Consider the following 15,276-nt stretch of genomic DNA (forward strand, 5'->3'; position numbering starts at 1 on the left):
CAAAAAAAAATCCAGTCTTCCTTTTGTTTTCTGACAGAATCTCTTTAATCTGTCTCCAGGAGTGCAGGATCTGCCCTGTGTCCCACCCAACCCCTGCACAATCCCAGCTCAGTGCCAATGCTGCTTTAAAACCAAAATCTTCAATCTTCTACCCTGCCTCGTGTCGGTGCCACGGGCAAGGCCCGAGCTGAAAGAAATGGGTTTAAACGCCTCGTTTTTGTCTCCTGCGGCGGCGCCTGGCCCGGGCGGGTACGGGACAAACTCTGCTGCAGGGCCGGGGGGAGATTCCCCCTTTCCTGCAGGAAACGCTTTTAGGAACACAAATGGATGAGGTGTGGGGCACGGAGGGGCGCTGGGGGCGGCCCCGGGGGGTCCCGGTGGTTCCCGGTGGGTTCGGAGCGGGTCCCGGTGGGTTCCCAGCCGTTCCCGGGGGTCCCGGTGGGTTCGGAGCGGGTCCCGGTGGGTTCCCAGCCGTTCCCGGGGGTCCCGGTGGGTTCGGAGCGGGTCCCGGTGGGTCCCAGCCGTTCCCGGTGGGTTCGGAGCGGGTCCCGGTGGGTTCCCAGCCGTTCCCGGGGGTCCCGGTGGGTTCGGAGCGGGTCCCGGTGGGTTCCTAGCCGTTCCCGGGGGTCCCGGTGGGTTCGGAGCGGGTCCCGGTGGGTCCCAGCCGTTCCCGGTGGGTTCGGAGCGGGTCCCGGTGGGTTCCCAGCCGTTCCCGGGGGTCCCGGTGGGTTCGGAGCGGGTCCCGGTGGGTTCCCAGCCGTTCCCGGGGGTCCCGCCCGCTCCCGCCGTTCGCGGCCACGTGGCGCGGGCGGCGCGCGGCAGTGGCGTCACGGCGCGGCGGCGCGCGAAGGTGACGGGGCGCGCGGGCCATGGCGGCGGCCGGAGGGTGCCGGGTGAGCGCGGGGACAGCGCGGCCCGGCCGGGGACGGGACAGGGACAGTGACGGGGACGGGGACGGGGCCTGCTCGGCCCGGCGGGGACAGCCCGGAGCCGCCGTTCGCTGCCGGCCCGCGGGGCCCCGGCGCTGGCAGCCCCCGCTGGGGAGCCCCGGCTCCGGGCCCCGCCCGGGCCCCCGCAGCCTCCGGCGGAGCCGTGTCCCCTCGGGCCGGGCCCCTCCGTGTCCCCCCGGCGTGTCCCGAGCCGCTCCCGGGCCCGTTTGGGGCGGCTGTGCCGGGTTCTGGGAGCGGGGCCCGGAGCGCCTCCCTCACGGCCCGCCCGGGGCAGGAGCGGCCCGGGGCTGCTCCGTGCCCAGAGTTCAAGGAGATATTCGGGATTTCTGCTCCGTTCGGGACCTGCCGGGGTTCCAGAGCGAATACAGATTTTGATTCCCCCGCTGGGAGCCCTGAGCTCAGCACTGAGCCCTTCCAGAGCAGGAATTGGCACGTCTGACCTCGGCAGGGGCAGCAGAACCATCCAGGGATTGTCCTGGCACCCTCCAGAGCTGACAGAAAGCTGTGTTTGGAAGAGTTTCCCCAGAGAAACCCGTGTGCTTCTCACGTTTCAGCTCCAGGATGGATTTGTGCATCGCTGCTGTCCCAAATCCGTGTCCCTGAGCTGCTGCTGTGCTCTTTTCCTTGCAGAAATGTCTCCTCAGCGGCCTGTGGCTCCTGTCCCGCCGTTATCCCATCCCTGCCTTGCCCAGGATCCTGGACAGGATCAGCAGCCCTGCCCTGGGCACCCCCCAGGTTGGTCCCACCTCAGTTTATTCCATTTCCACCCCAAAGTGTTTTCACTTCCATCCAGCAGAGTCCTGAGCTGGATGGGGATGTGGCTCTGGGAAGAGCCAGTTCCAGGGTGGAAAATTCCACTTTTTAAGTGGAACTCAAGGAATTTTGGGGTAGCTGAGGCTGGATGGGGCTTGGAGCACCCTGGGACGGTGGGAGGTGTCCCTGCCCTTGGCAGGGGATGGAGCTGGGTGGGATTTAAGGTCCTTTCAACCCATTCCATCCTGGGATTCCGTGAAATCCCTTGGACATGTGGCTCTGTGAAGGATCAGCTGCTGCTTTTCCAAGCAGCTCCACGTTTCCCACACGTTCTAAAAGTGACCCAGTGCTTGCCTTGGGTCCATCCACCCCTGCCCTTGGCACTTTGGGTCCTGTTTGCTGCAGTCCCTTGGGATTCTCCAACATGGGATGGTTTCCTCCAGTCCAGATGCTACTCCTCGGGAGGAAGGAAGGGATTCATCTCAGGTTTTGTGGAGAACATCAAACAGGAATTAGCCAAAAACAAAGAGATGAAGGAAAGCATTAAAAAATTCCGAGACGAGGCGAAGAAGCTGGAGGAGTCGGACGCGCTGCGGGAAGCGAGGAGGAAATATGTGAGTGCTGGGAGTGTTCCCTGGTTTATTGGGCAGCCCCTGAGCTCTCCCTGCTCCCAGGGAAAATTGGAATTCACGGCTGAACTGCTCGGGAGAAGTTCTGCTTGGCTGGAGGCACTGGGCGCTGAATGGCTGCCTCGCAATGTTTATTTGCTGGAATGTTTTGGGGTTTTATTTTTCAGTGGAAAGTCTTTCCAGCAGACACTTGGCTGCATTTCTGAGCAGATCAAATAACGAGGCATTAAATTGAGCATCAGATGCTTCTTTTGCATTGTCCAGAGAGCTCTGAGCGTCGTTTGCAAAGCTGAGCTGCTGCTGCTGCTGACTCAGGCCACGAGCCCCTGAAACGTCGCTTTTTCTGCCCTCAATTCCAGCTTTAATGGATTGTGCTCCATCCAAGCTGGGTTTGAGTAGTTCCTGCCTCTTGATTAATGTTCTTTTCCCCCAGAAAACCATTGAATCTGAAACAGTGAAGACCTCAGAAGTGATTAAAAAGAAACTTGAAGAAATAACAGGGACGGTTAAAGAGGTAAAAGGACCTTTCCCCAGGGCAGCTCTGCTGAAGTTGGGCTTTTGGGGGGCTGGAATTGTCATTATTGGCAGGTGCTGCTGTTCCAGAGGTGATTCAGACCCTGGAGCTTTAATAAAATAATGGATTGAATGTGTCAGAGCAGACCCAGCCAGGATTTCCTCTGGGATTTTGGGGGATGGAGAAGAGAGGAGAGAGACCCCAGCTGCAGACCTGCCCGAAATAAGGACGTGGAGCTGCTGGGGGGATCCAGAGGAACCCATGGAGCTGCTCCTGGGGCTGGATCCCCTCTGGAGAGAGTTGGGGGGATCCAGGGAGAGCCCAGAGCCCCCTGAAGGGGCTCCAGGAGAGCTGGGGAGGGGCTGGGAGCGAGGCCTGGAGCTGGAATGACCTTTCCCTGTTTGCAGAGCTTGGACGAGGTCAGCAGGAGCGACCTGGGCAGGAAGATCAAGGAGGGCGTGGAGGAAGCGGCCAAAACGGCCAAACAGTCGGCAGAGTCGGTGACCAGGGGAGGGGAGAAGCTGGGCAGGACTGCAGCCTTCAAAGCCATCTCCCAGGTGCTGATCCCTGCGCTCCCAGGGCATCCAGAGCCTGGGGAATGGCTCTGGGGGAATCCAGAGCCTGGGGAATGGCTCTGGGGGGAATCCAGAGCCTGGGGAATGGCTCCGGGGGAATCCAGAGCCTGGGAATGGCTCTGGGGGGAATCCAGAGCCTGGGGAATGGCTCTGGGGGAATCCAGAGCCTGGGGAATGGCTCCGGGGGAATCCAGAGCCTGGGGAATGGCTCTGGGGGGAATCCAGAGCCTGGGGAATGGCTCTGGGGGGAATCCAGAGCCTGGGGAATGGCTCTGGGGGGAATCCAGAGCCTGGGAATGGCTCTGGGGGGAATCCAGAGCCTGGGGAATGGCTCTGGGGGAATCCAGAGCCTGGGAATGGCTCTGGGGGAATCCAGAGCCTGGGGAATGGCTCTGGGGGGAATCCAGAGCCTGGGAATGGCTCTGGGGGGAATCCAGAGCCTGGGGAATGGCTCTGGGGGGAATCCAGAGCCTGGGGAATGGCTCTGGGGGGAATCCAGAGCCTGGGAATGGCTCTGGGGGGAATCCAGAGCCTGGGGAATGGCTCTGGGGGAATCCAGAGCCTGGGAATGGCTCTGGGGGAATCCAGAGCCTGGGGAATGGCTCTGGGGGAATCCAGAGCCTGGGAATGGCTCTGGGGGGAATCCAGAGCCTGGGGAATGGCTCTGGGGGAATCCAGAGCCTGGGGAATGGCTCTGGGGGGAATCCAGCACGCTGCTCCCCCAGGAGCTCAGGTCTGGAGTGAGCCCAGCAGGGCTGAGCTGCTGCCACAGCTGCTGGCTGGAGCAGGGTGGGAAATGCCTCTCTCCAGTGGGGTTTTGCCTTCCTTAAATCCCTCTTTTTGCAGGGAATATCCAATGTTTTGTTGCCAAGCTGTGGCTGCCCCGTTCCTGGGAGCATCACAGGAGGGGCTTTCAGGCTCTGGGAGGAGAGGAAATCCACTCTGAGGGGGCTGTTTGCCTTGCAGGGAGTGGAAACTGTTAAGAAGGAAATAGATGAGAGCGTTCTGGGACAGACGGGTCCCTACAGACGCCCGGAGCGGCTCCGGAAGCGGACGGAATATTCCGGAGAGAGGATTAAAGAGCAGCGAGTGTTTGAAGCCAATGAGTACGTGGGGGTCCTCTGGGGGGGGATATTTCCGTGTGTAATTCCATGGAAAACTTCAAAACAGGGGTTAAAATCCAGGAGCTGTGGGGTGGGAGCAGCTGGCTCTGGGAGCACATTCCCAGCGGGAGTGGATGATCCCGGACCTTCCTGTGGTCAGACTGGAAACTCGGAATTCTGAAGTTCACATTTAATGTTGAGAGGTGAAATTCTGAGCTGAGATTTCAGTTTTCACTCCTTGTGCTGGGTGAGGCTGGGCAGGACTAAAGCTGAGCTCCCTTTGGCTTTTAGCAGGGTTTTATTTGTCTGGTGTTTTATTTATCTCCTGGAGTTTTGTTTATCTCATGTTTTATTTATCTGGGTTTTTATTTCTCTGGTGCTTCATTTATCTGGTGGATCATTTATGGGGCTGGAATTTATGGGGCTGGAATTTATTTCATCATTTATGAGGCCATGATTTATCTTGTAATTGAGCTCATCATTTCTGTGCTGTCTCAGCCTCAGTGATGCCAGGGATATTCCTCAGGGTGTTGTCTGTATTTGTTCCCAGTTAATTTTTCCCAAATATCCACGTTTTATCCCTGTTTTCTGCCCTCTCTAGGGAGGCCATGGGCATGGTGCTGCATAAAGACTCCAAGTGGTACCAGCAGTGGAAAGATTTCAAGGACAACAACGTGGTTTTCAACAGTGAGCAGCACATTCCCAGCCCTGCTCCCTGCCGGGATCTGCTCCCATCTGTGCCTCCAGCCCCGCTGCAAATCCCAAATTCCCACTTTTCCCTGTGGGCTGGGAGTGCTGTGAGGGGAGGGAGGAGGGCACAAACCCTGCTCAGAGGGAGCTCAGCTCCTGCCTTTCCTGTTCCTCCCTCCTCAGCTTTGTTCTGCCAGCAGCAGGAGGGAAGGCAGCTCCGCTCCTCCCGAGCTGGGGCTTAAAACAAGGAAAATCCTGGAAAATCCTGGAAAATCGAGGGAGGTTCACACAACTTCCAAATTGGGGAAAGACTTTAAAGCCCCTGTGAGCTCTCTGTAGCGTAAAGCTGAGCTTTGGTATCATCTGAGACTGTTCCTAGTGAAAATTCCCTGAGCACAATCCCAGAATTTAGGTTGGAGAAGCTCTCCAGGGCCATCGAGTCCAAGCTGTCCCTGGTCCCCACCTTGTCACCCCCAGGGCCACCTCCAGGGATGGAGACTCCACCAGCTGGAGCAACACTGCTCAAAATGAGCCTAATCCTGAATTTCCAGTGGATAAAGGCCCTTCCCAGAGGTTAAATCTGAGTGTTAGCAGAGGGAGAGCTGCGGAGGGATCGGAACATGGCAGGAAAATGGGGAACGAAACGGGGAGAAAAGGCAGCTGGTGCCCGGTGCTGAGCAGAGGGATGGAGGAGAGGTTGGATCCTGCAGGGAAGCCTGGCTGGGCTGAGCTGGGAGCGCTCAGAGCTCTCTGTCCCACTGCAGGGTTCTTTGAGATGAAGATGAAATACGACGAGAGCGACAACGCCTTCATCCGAGCGTCGCGCGCCGTCACCGACCGCGTCACCGACCTGCTGGGTGAGGATTGTCCCAGAGCCCTGGGGATGGGAATGGGATCCATGGGATGGGATCCATGGGATGGGATGGGATCCATGGGATGGGATCCATGGGATGGGATCCATGGGATGGGATGGGAATGGGATCCATGGGATGGGATCCATGGGATGGGATCCATGGGATGGGAATGGGATCCATGGGATGGGATCCATGGGATGGGATCCATGGGATGGGGATGAGGATGGGTTGGGATGGGGATGGGGATGGGGATGGGATCCATGGGATGGGGATGAGGATGGGTTGGGATGGGGATGCTCCCTCCTGGGGCCGGTGCCAGCGCCTCACGGAGCTGCTTTTGCAGGGGGATTGTTCTCCAAGACGGAAATGTCCGAGGTGCTGACGGAGATCCTCAGGGTGGATCCCTCCTTTGACAAGGATCGCTTCCTGAAGCAGTGTGAGCGGGACATCATCCCCAACGTCCTGGAGGTGACGCTGCCCCCGCTCTGTTCCTGCCTTCGCCCCTCAGTTATCCCATGGAAGATGGTCCCTTTGCTTTCCCATTCCTAAAATCAGAAGTTGGGATGGGATTTGCTTCTCCAGCTTTGCACAGAACCTTGGGAGAGGAGTTGGATCCCACATTTGGATTCAAAGCATGGGATAATAAAGGGTTGTTCTGGTCTGGGAAACAGCAAATGATGAGAGGGGTCAGAGGGAAGTGGGTGAGAAATGGTGATAGCAGAGGGATAAGGAAGGAATTTGGGATGTGCTCCTGGCTGCTGATCTGGGATTTGGGAAGAGCAGCAGGCTCAGTGGTCATGGAAGTGTCTGGAATTGGAGGTTTTTGGGGACTCGATGTGTAAATGGATGTGGGTCCCTGTCACTGCAGCAGGAAGGACAGAGGGGATTGGGGATTTGAGACAGAGCAGGAATTGTTCTGGAGAGACTGGAAAAGTGGGGCTTGAGGAGCCAAACGTGGGATTCCTCTGTTCCTTCTGTGCCCTGAATTTCTCAGTGCGGAAAATTGCAGCTCTGCTCCTGTTTGATCCCAGGATTTCTGAGCACTGGGAACTTGGCTGGCTCTCTGGCAGCTTGAGCAGGAAGATTTAAGGGGAAGGTTCAGCTGGAAGCTTTAAGAGAGTTGAATTATCCCAAGGTTTTATGTCCCTTGGCCTCAGCTCCTGTGTTTTTATGGAAATCCTTTTTTGCTGTTCCCCTTTGCAGCCCCAGAGTCCCACAAAACGTGGGATTTAAGGTGTTTTGCTGCTGGAGGGGACGACTGGTCCCACTTTGATGTAAAATGCTCTGTCTGATTTCCTCCTCAGGCTCTGATCTCCGGAGAGCTCGACATCCTCAAGGACTGGTGCTATGAGGCCGTGAGTGGAGCTCCCAGAAACTCCCCAAAGCTTGGGATTCTCCCTTGAAAATGGGGTTGTTCTGAGGGTTTGGAATTCGGGGAGCCCCTGACAGCAGAGCCTTTCCTGACAGTGTTGCTTTTATTTGGCTCTTCATTCCTCCAAATTATTGTGCTGCAAAATCCAAAATAATTCTGCTCTTCTGAGTTTTTCCAAGTGAATTCCCAGTGCTGCTCCCCACCACCAGAGGGCTGGGAGAGCCGAATTTTCCAATTTAATAAATCCTGCTGAGCGTTTTTTTGGAACAATAATCAAGTCTGAAAGCAAAGGATCTTCCCTGCAACCTTGGGAATGACACCGTGGATTGCTCTGGAGGGGAGCAGCAGCTTCCAAAGGCAAACATTCCCAAGGCAGCTGGAATTGGAAGTGAAGCTCCTGAGTCGAGAGTGATCAGTCAGATAAGCCAGGGGAGAAAATGGGAATCCTGTCCCTGAGAATCCAGGGATAAAACCTCTTAATGGATCCCAGGGGTGTTGAGATGGTGATTCTGAACTCCCTGTTTTTCCCTGGCTTTCCCTGCTTTTCCTGCTTTCCCTGATTTCCCTGCTTTTCCTGCTTTTCCCTGATTTTCCTGCTTTTCTTGCTTTTCCCTGATTTTCCTGCTTTCCCTTCTTTTCCTGCTTTCCCTGACTTTCCTGCTTTCCCTGATTTTCCTGCTTTTCCTGCTTTTCTCTGCTTTCCCTCCTTTCCCTGATTTTCCTGCTTTTCTCTGCTTTTCCCTGATTTTCCTGATTTTCTTGCTTTCCCTGATTTTCCTGCTTTTCCTGCTTTTCTCTGCTTTTCCTGCTTTCCCTCCTTTCCCTGCTTTCCCTGCTTTTCCTGCTTTTCCTGCTTTCCCTGCTTTCCCTGATTTTCCTGCTTTTCTCTGCTTTTCCTGCTTTCCCTGCTTTTCCCTGTCTCTGCTGTTCAGTCCAGCTGTGAGTCCCTCATTTCTCAGGTGCTCTCCTGTCCTCATGTTCTGCCCAGGAAAAGTGGGAATTCCGTTGGGAATTTGGTGAACCCCAAAGCATTTCCTGCAGTTCTTTGATCCCTTCCTTCAGCCCATTTGCAAAAAACGTGACTTTTTTCTTGTGGGTTTTTTTTTTGTTTGTTTGTTGGCTCCCTCCAAGCGAAAATTCCCGTTTTTTTTTGGTGTTGAGCATCTCCAAACAATTCCCAACCCGGATTTGTTCCTCCCTCAGACCTACAGCCAGCTGGCCCATCCCATCCAGCAGGCCAAGGCCCTGGGGCTCCAGTTCCATTCCAGGATCCTGGACATCGACAACATCGACGTGAGTTCCCTGCCCAGCTCTCCCTCGGGGGAGGAATTGAACTCCTGGGCTCAGCTGGGGTTTTTAGGATCGTGAAGACTGGAAAAATCCTCCAGGATCATCAGCTCCAACCCTCTTTGTTGGGTTTGAGCTCTGGGGATTGGCGTTTCTGCTCCCAGAGGGCAAATCCCAGTGCTGGGAGGGAAATCCCAGTGCTGGGAGGGAATTCCCAGTTCTAGCAGAGAATTCCCAGTTCTAGCAGAGAATTCCCAGTTCTAGCAGGGAATTCCCAGTTCTAGCAGGGAATTCCCAGTTCTAGCAGGGAATTCCAGTGGTGGGAGGGAATTCCCAGTTCTAGCAGGGAATTCCAGTGCTGGGAGGGAATTCCCAGTTCTAGCAGGGAATTCCCAGTTCTAGCAGGGAATTCCAGTGCTGGGAGGGAATTCCCAGTTCTAGCAGGGAATTCCCAGTTCTAGCAGGGAATTCCCAGTGCTGGGAGGGCTTTAAGGTCCTTCCCACCCCTGCCAGGAGCTCTGGGCTGACTTGGCCAAGTCTCTGCACATTCCAGGTGCTCTCCAGCTCCTGGAGCTGTTCCTGCCCCTCCTGGGGACTGACAGGAATTCTCAGCTCCCAGTCCTGAGCTGCCTGGGGCCGCTCCAGCCCTGAGGAATTATCCCAGTGGGAAGGCTGGCAGGGATGCACTGGCCAGGAGCGCTCCTGGGGGCTGTGGGATTATTGATGGAAATCGGGCTGGGGTTGGAAAAGTGTTTTTTGTTTGTGTGGGTTGAGCTCCAGGCGTGGGATGGGGCGGTCAGAGGGAGCTGATCCCCGGGATCAGCACGGGAACGTTGCAGAGCTGCTGAGATTCCCTCAGGGAACAGGAAAATCTCCCTATAAATCAATTTATTCCTTTGTGCCACGGCCCAGCCTCGTGCCTGTCCTGGTGCTGCTTCCTTTATTGGGGATAAAACAGAATGTTTGGGAACATTGCAAAAGGGGAAAATCCTGCTGTCCTCAGTCCTTGTGATTCCTTTTGGGGCAGCACAGGCAGGAATTCCAGAGCAGCAGAGCATTCCATGGCATCCTGCACTCCCACAAAAAAGGGGATGCAAGAGATTTCCCACAATGGGCACAAAGAGAATTCTGCGTTTTAAAAGACAAAAAAGCTGAATTTTCACTCCTCTTGTGTTCCAGTGAATAAAACCTTTAAATATTTAATGGAATGGCCTCAGAACAGAGGGAAAAAATCCTGGCAAACTGAAGGTTCCCACCTTGAAGTCTTTCTGGTGCAGTTTTTGTCTGGTTCAGAACAACTTCCTGGCAAAAACTGATTTAAAAGCAGGAGAAAAGGCTCTGTTTGATCCTTGTGGGTCCCTTCCAGCTCAGGATGTTCTGATTCCAAGCATTTCCTTCAGAAAATTCCGTTTTTTTGGAGAGCGGGGAGTCTTTGATTTTCCTTTCTAATTGGAAATAAGTGAGCAGAGCTTGTTCCCCTTTCCCAGATTTACAGACTTGGGGAAATAATGAAAACCAATTCCCAACGGTTTGGGGAAAGCTTTGAAGGTTCCCAAGGATTTTTTTTTTTTACTTGGGAGTTTTTTGGGAAGCAGCTTTTCCATAAAGGCTGGATCATGGGATGATGTGGGGGGAGCTGTCCTGGCGTGGCCCTGCGGGAATGTTTCCCATGGAATTCCGTGTCCCTGCAGCTGGCCATGGGGAAGATGATGGAGCAGGGCCCGGTGCTGATCATCACCTTCCAGGCACAGGTGGTGATGGTGATCAAGAATCACAAAGGGGAGGTGGTGGAGGGAGACCCGGTGAGTGGGGCTGGGGTTTGGGGGCTGGGGTTTGGGGGCTGGGGGCTGGGACATGTCTGGGGTTTGGGATCTGGAGTCTGGGGCAGGTCTGGGACACATCTGGGGTCTGGGTTTTGGGGTCTGGGGTCTGGGACATGTTTGGGGCCTGGGACATGTTTGGGATCTGGGACATGTTTGGGGTCTGGGACATGTTTGGGATCTGGGACATGTTTGGGGTCTGGGACACGTTTGGGATCTGGAGCATGTTTGGGGTCTGGGACATGTTTGGGGTCTGGGACATGTTTGGGGTCTGGGACACGTTTGGGATCTCCCACTGCAGCTCCAGCTCCATCCCATTCCCACCTGTCCCTGCTGCCTTTCCTCCCCTTCTCCTTTCCCGAAGGGCGCTGGCAGAGCGGAGCCCTCTGGCAAACAGGGTGGGAGCAGAGTTGAGTCACCGGATGAAAAAATCCCCAAATCCCCGCTTTTAGCTCCCCACACTTACACAAATCACGCCTTAATTCCATGAGAATCCCACAGGGAACGCCCACAGCCGCTTGTAGCTCAGGCTGTGTGTGGTTCTTGGGGAGCAGGGAATGATCTGTGGAGCAAATCCCTGGCACCTCCCGGGCTGTTCCCTCCCGGCTGATCCCAAGCGGAGCCTGGCCCACGGAATTCCCTGATCCCAGCGTTTGTGGCAGCGGCTGGAGCAGGTTCCTGGAGTCCCTTTATTCCCAGGTGTCTCTCCAGCCTGTCCTGTGCTTCAGTGGCTTCATGGGGTCAGGGCTGGAGCTGCCACTTCCCAGCACGTTTTCCTTGGAATTAATGCAGGCATTTAACAAATATCGGCTTTTGCAACCCTGGCCTTTGGTCCGGGCTGGAAAAATGGGAATTATTTGAATGATGGGGCCCATCTGGGCTGATTCACAAGCAGGGCAGGAATTGCTGATCCAGTGATTCCCTGCATTAAATTCCTGCATTCCTGGGAGATAAATATTGATGGGATAATTATTGAACGGGATATCAAAGTCTGTTTGCTGTCGGATTCCTCCGGAGCTGCAATAAATCAGGGAGAGGCATTAAAATTCTCCAGTGGAGCCCAAACCTCAGCTTTAATCAAGTGCCTGGGGTTGGGTGGAGCCGCTGAGCCGCTCCTGGAATGTTGAACAGGGGGAGCTTTGGGCACAGGGGAGCCTCAAATCCACAGAATTCCGGGCTTGGAAAGAGCTGGAAGGTGACAGGATTCTCCCACAGGACAAGGTGCTGCGGATGCTCTACGTGTGGGCCCTGTGCCGGGACCAGGACGAGCTGAACCCCTACATGGCCTGGAGGCTGCTGGACATCTCCTCCTCCAGCACGGAGCAGGTGCTCTGAGCACGGCCCTGCCCAGGCCTCTGCGAGCGGCTCCAGCCCGGAATCGCCACGGGGAGCAGCCCAGGCCGGGGATCCCGGGACAGCTCCTGCTTATCCCGATCCCTGGGGAGTGGGGGAATGTCTGGGATGAGCTGTGGCGGTGCTGTGTCCTCGGGAGGCTCCTGGGATCACACAGAGCTCACTCCCTCCAGGGGCTCTGGGCTGCCAATCTCCCGTCCGAGCTCCAGCCTCGTGTCCCTGCCGTGTCTTGCACTTTCCCAAACCAAATACAACCAGGACTTTGCACGTGGAGGTGTTGGATGCTCAGGCTGGTGCTGGGGTGGGGCTGATGTTGGAATAGCCAGGGTGGGATTTGTTTCTCCACGGCTTGGCAGGGGGAACGTTGTTGGTTCTGGCCGCAGCTGCATCCCTGGGGAGGGCAGAGGCTGTGGGGCAGGACGGGAGGAGCACAGGGGGTGTCTGAGCAGTGGGGCTGCTTTGGGAACACTCAAGTTTTCTGTCCTGCCTCATTCCCGGGAGGAATGCTGTGCTCCTCTCTCAGCTCTCTGGGCCTGCCTGCTCCTCATCCCTGCACAGATCCCAGGTCCAGGAGCAGGAACTTCCCCACTTCGCTGCTCGTGGGGTGAAATCCAGCCCAAATCTAAAGAATGGACTTTGCAAATCCCAGATCATGAAAAAAATCCCCCAAATTCAGGTTCCAGTGGCAGCTCAGGACCCTCCTTCCTGAGCTTCCTCCTGGCCTGAGGGGGAGCAGGAGCTGCGGGCTTTGGGCTTCTCCTGCAGGAGTTTGGGGAGCTGAGCCAGGCCTGACCCCTGTCCATGGAAAGGGAGGGTGGGAAAAGGTTTGGAAGAGGAAATCTGAGGATTGCTGTGGTGCTGAGGGTGAGGCAGGACAGCTCTGCCGTGATTAAAGAGAATAATTCCAGTTCCTCCTTCTCTTCCGAGTGTCCAGAGCTTTGAACATCCCTGGGATCTCCCCACAGCCCCACATTGCTGAGACGTTTCCCTTGGGATGGGACAGCTCCGGCAGCAGAGGCTGTCCCGAGCCCTTGGAGCATTCCCAGAGGATGGGATGGGATCCATGGGATGGGATGGGATGGGATGGGATGGGATGGGATGGGATGGGATGGGATCCATGGGATGGGATGGGATGGGGATGGGATGGGGATGGATGGGATGGGATGGGATGGGATGGGATGGGATGGGATGGGATGGGATGGGATGGGGATGGGGATGGGATGGGATCCAGGGGATGGGATGGGATGGGATGGGATGGGGATGGTGGGCTGGTGAGATGGGGATGGGGATGGGGATGGGGATGGGGATGGGGATGGGATGGGATGGATGGGGATGGATGGGATGGGATGGGATGGGGATGGTGGGCTGGTGAGATGGGGATGGTGGGATGGTGACTCAGCTGCTCCCTGCCAGGCTCCGTGGGCTGTTCCCATCGCGGCATGGGGAGCTCTGAGCCCCCACATCCCCCACACCTTCCCAGGCTGCTCCAAAGCTCCAGCCCGGCCCCGTTCCGCGGTTCTGTGGTGCCTTTGGGAGGTCTGGGCCATCCCTCCCCGCTCTCCCGAGCCTCTCGGGGCTTTCCCCGGCTCCTGCGGTTCAGACCAGCCCCGCCCTGGGGGTTTTGTTCAGGCATCTCCCGGTTCCAGGCTGGATTTGGGTGGGGTGTGAGGACCGGGACGGCTCCGAGCCCGTCCCCGCTGATCCCTCAGCGCTCTGTGCTCCTGTTCCTCCCTCCAATGCGTTTTTTAGGGATGCAGCCCCTGCTGCCAGGTGGAATTGTCCTCCCCGGGCCTCTCTGGCACAGGGTCTCTTCTCTCCAGCCTTCAGCACACAAAACATCCCTGCCAAACGACAGCTCCGGGGGAAGAGCTGTGCCAAGCCCGGAGCACCAAGCTCGTTTAAGAACAATTCATTAGAGGGGGGAGGTTTTCTCAATGAGGTGTTTTTCATCTGGGAAAGGAGCTGGGACGGATCCATGGAGCAGTCGCCTCCTGTGCTGCCTCTCCAGAGCTCAGCTCCTTGCCAAAGCCTCGGAGATGTTTTCATTTTTGTGGTGGAGGATTCCAAAACGATTCCCTGTCTCAGATCAGCTCCAAGAGCTGCGAGCTCTCCCTGGAGCCGCTGGCAGGAGCGGGGGTGACTTCTGAGGGACCTGGGGATTCTTCTGCCTCTGACCATTCCTGCCAATTAAAATAAATAAATGAAGCTTAATGAAGGCAAAGGCTTAGAGAACACTTCTCCCCACGGGGAGCAAATCCCACTTGGGAAGGTTCTGCCCGTGGCTGCCCCATCCCTGGGGGTGTCCGGGGCTCGGAGGAACCTGGGGTAGCGGGAGGTGGGAACGGGGTGGGACCGGCCGGGCTCTGGGGTCCTTCCAAGCCAAGGCAGCCCCCGAGTCCCCGCTTGAGCCCCGGGAATTGCGGAGTCACCGCTGCAGGAGCCGGGAGCACCGCGGGGACCTGGAGCAGCCGCAGGAAAATCTCCTCGCTCCAAAAGCCAGCAGGGCTGGGCTGGGCAGAGCCCAGCGGCGATTTGTTTTCCAGAGGGAAAAGAGTTCCCGGACATCCCCCGGGAGCGTCTGGAGGCAGATTCCCAACAGGAGAAGGATCCTGACACAGCATCCCCGCTCCAGAGGCTCCGGCCGCGGCACCAGCGGGGCCCGCGGGGCTTCGGGGGAGCTCCCGGGGATGGAAACCCTCGGGAATCCCCCGGGAAATGGGATCCGACACCATCCGACACCTCCGTGCCTTCCCTTAGAGCCGTCCCGGCTCCGGGGGGTTGGGAGCGGCCGGATTTCACAGCAGCCCTCGGGAATGCCCCGGGTCAAGGGTGCAGCCGCACATTTTCCTCTGGCCTTGGTCTCGCCTTTCCCTGCGATGTTTTCAGCTGAGGTGCTTTTTAAAACGTCTTTAATTCTTTTTCCCCCGGCTGCTGCAGTGCTGCTAATTGGGAACTGGGACTATCTGACAGGATTTACATAGATTTTGAAATGGGAAAGGAATAACTTCCAAAAATACCTCCCTTTCTAAACGCAAATGCAGCAGAAACTTCATGAAACCATTTTCTTAAAATACCCTGAAAATCCGCCGTGATTTTGATGGATCCTTCCCGCCAGCAAGGTTTGCTCTGGGAAAGGATGGATCCGAAATCCTGACAGGCTCTGATTCCAGCGGGATCGGTGACCGCGGCCCAGAGCTGCCCCACCCGCCCGGGTTTCCCTGGGAACAGAGGTTCAGCTTTCCCAGGAATACAGGTTCACATTTCCTTGGGAATACAGGCTCAGCTTTCCCAGGAATACAGGCTCAGATTTCCTTGGGAACAGGCTCAGATTTCCTTGGGAACAGGCTCAGCTTTCCCGGGAATACAGGCTCAGATT

At 56.5% G+C, this 15,276-nt stretch overlaps 1 protein-coding gene across 1 annotated transcript; it reads left to right on the top strand.

Annotated features, from left to right (window-relative positions):
- Positions 1–792: 792 nt before the first annotated feature.
- TIMM44 (translocase of inner mitochondrial membrane 44) lies at positions 793–12,807 on the top strand. The gene is made up of 13 exons (XM_005531627.3): positions 793–893; positions 1,581–1,685; positions 2,147–2,317; positions 2,766–2,846; positions 3,254–3,403; positions 4,388–4,527; positions 5,126–5,211; positions 5,979–6,071; positions 6,412–6,536; positions 7,373–7,423; positions 8,644–8,733; positions 10,419–10,529; positions 11,763–12,807. The coding sequence occupies exons 1-13, from the start codon at positions 870–872 to the stop codon at positions 11,880–11,882; spliced, it is 1,347 nt and encodes a 448-aa protein (XP_005531684.2). The 5' UTR covers positions 793–869; the 3' UTR covers positions 11,883–12,807.
- The last annotated feature ends 2,469 nt before the right edge of the window (positions 12,808–15,276 follow it).

This window comes from Pseudopodoces humilis, chromosome 28, assembly GCF_049639895.1.
Source record: "Pseudopodoces humilis isolate 2021_Gansu_Grassland_sample_001 chromosome 28, ASM4963989v1, whole genome shotgun sequence".
Taxonomy (NCBI): Eukaryota; Metazoa; Chordata; class Aves; order Passeriformes; family Paridae; genus Pseudopodoces; species Pseudopodoces humilis.

Coding starts and splice junctions, on each gene's coding strand:
- TIMM44 (XM_005531627.3), top strand. CDS start 870: ATGGCGGCGGCCGGAGGGTGCCGG. Junction 3,404..4,387: donor CCTTCAAAGCCATCTCCCAG/GTGCTGATCCCT, acceptor TTTGCCTTGCAG/GGAGTGGAAACTGTTAAGAA. Junction 7,424..8,643: donor AGGACTGGTGCTATGAGGCC/GTGAGTGGAGCT, acceptor TTCCTCCCTCAG/ACCTACAGCCAGCTGGCCCA.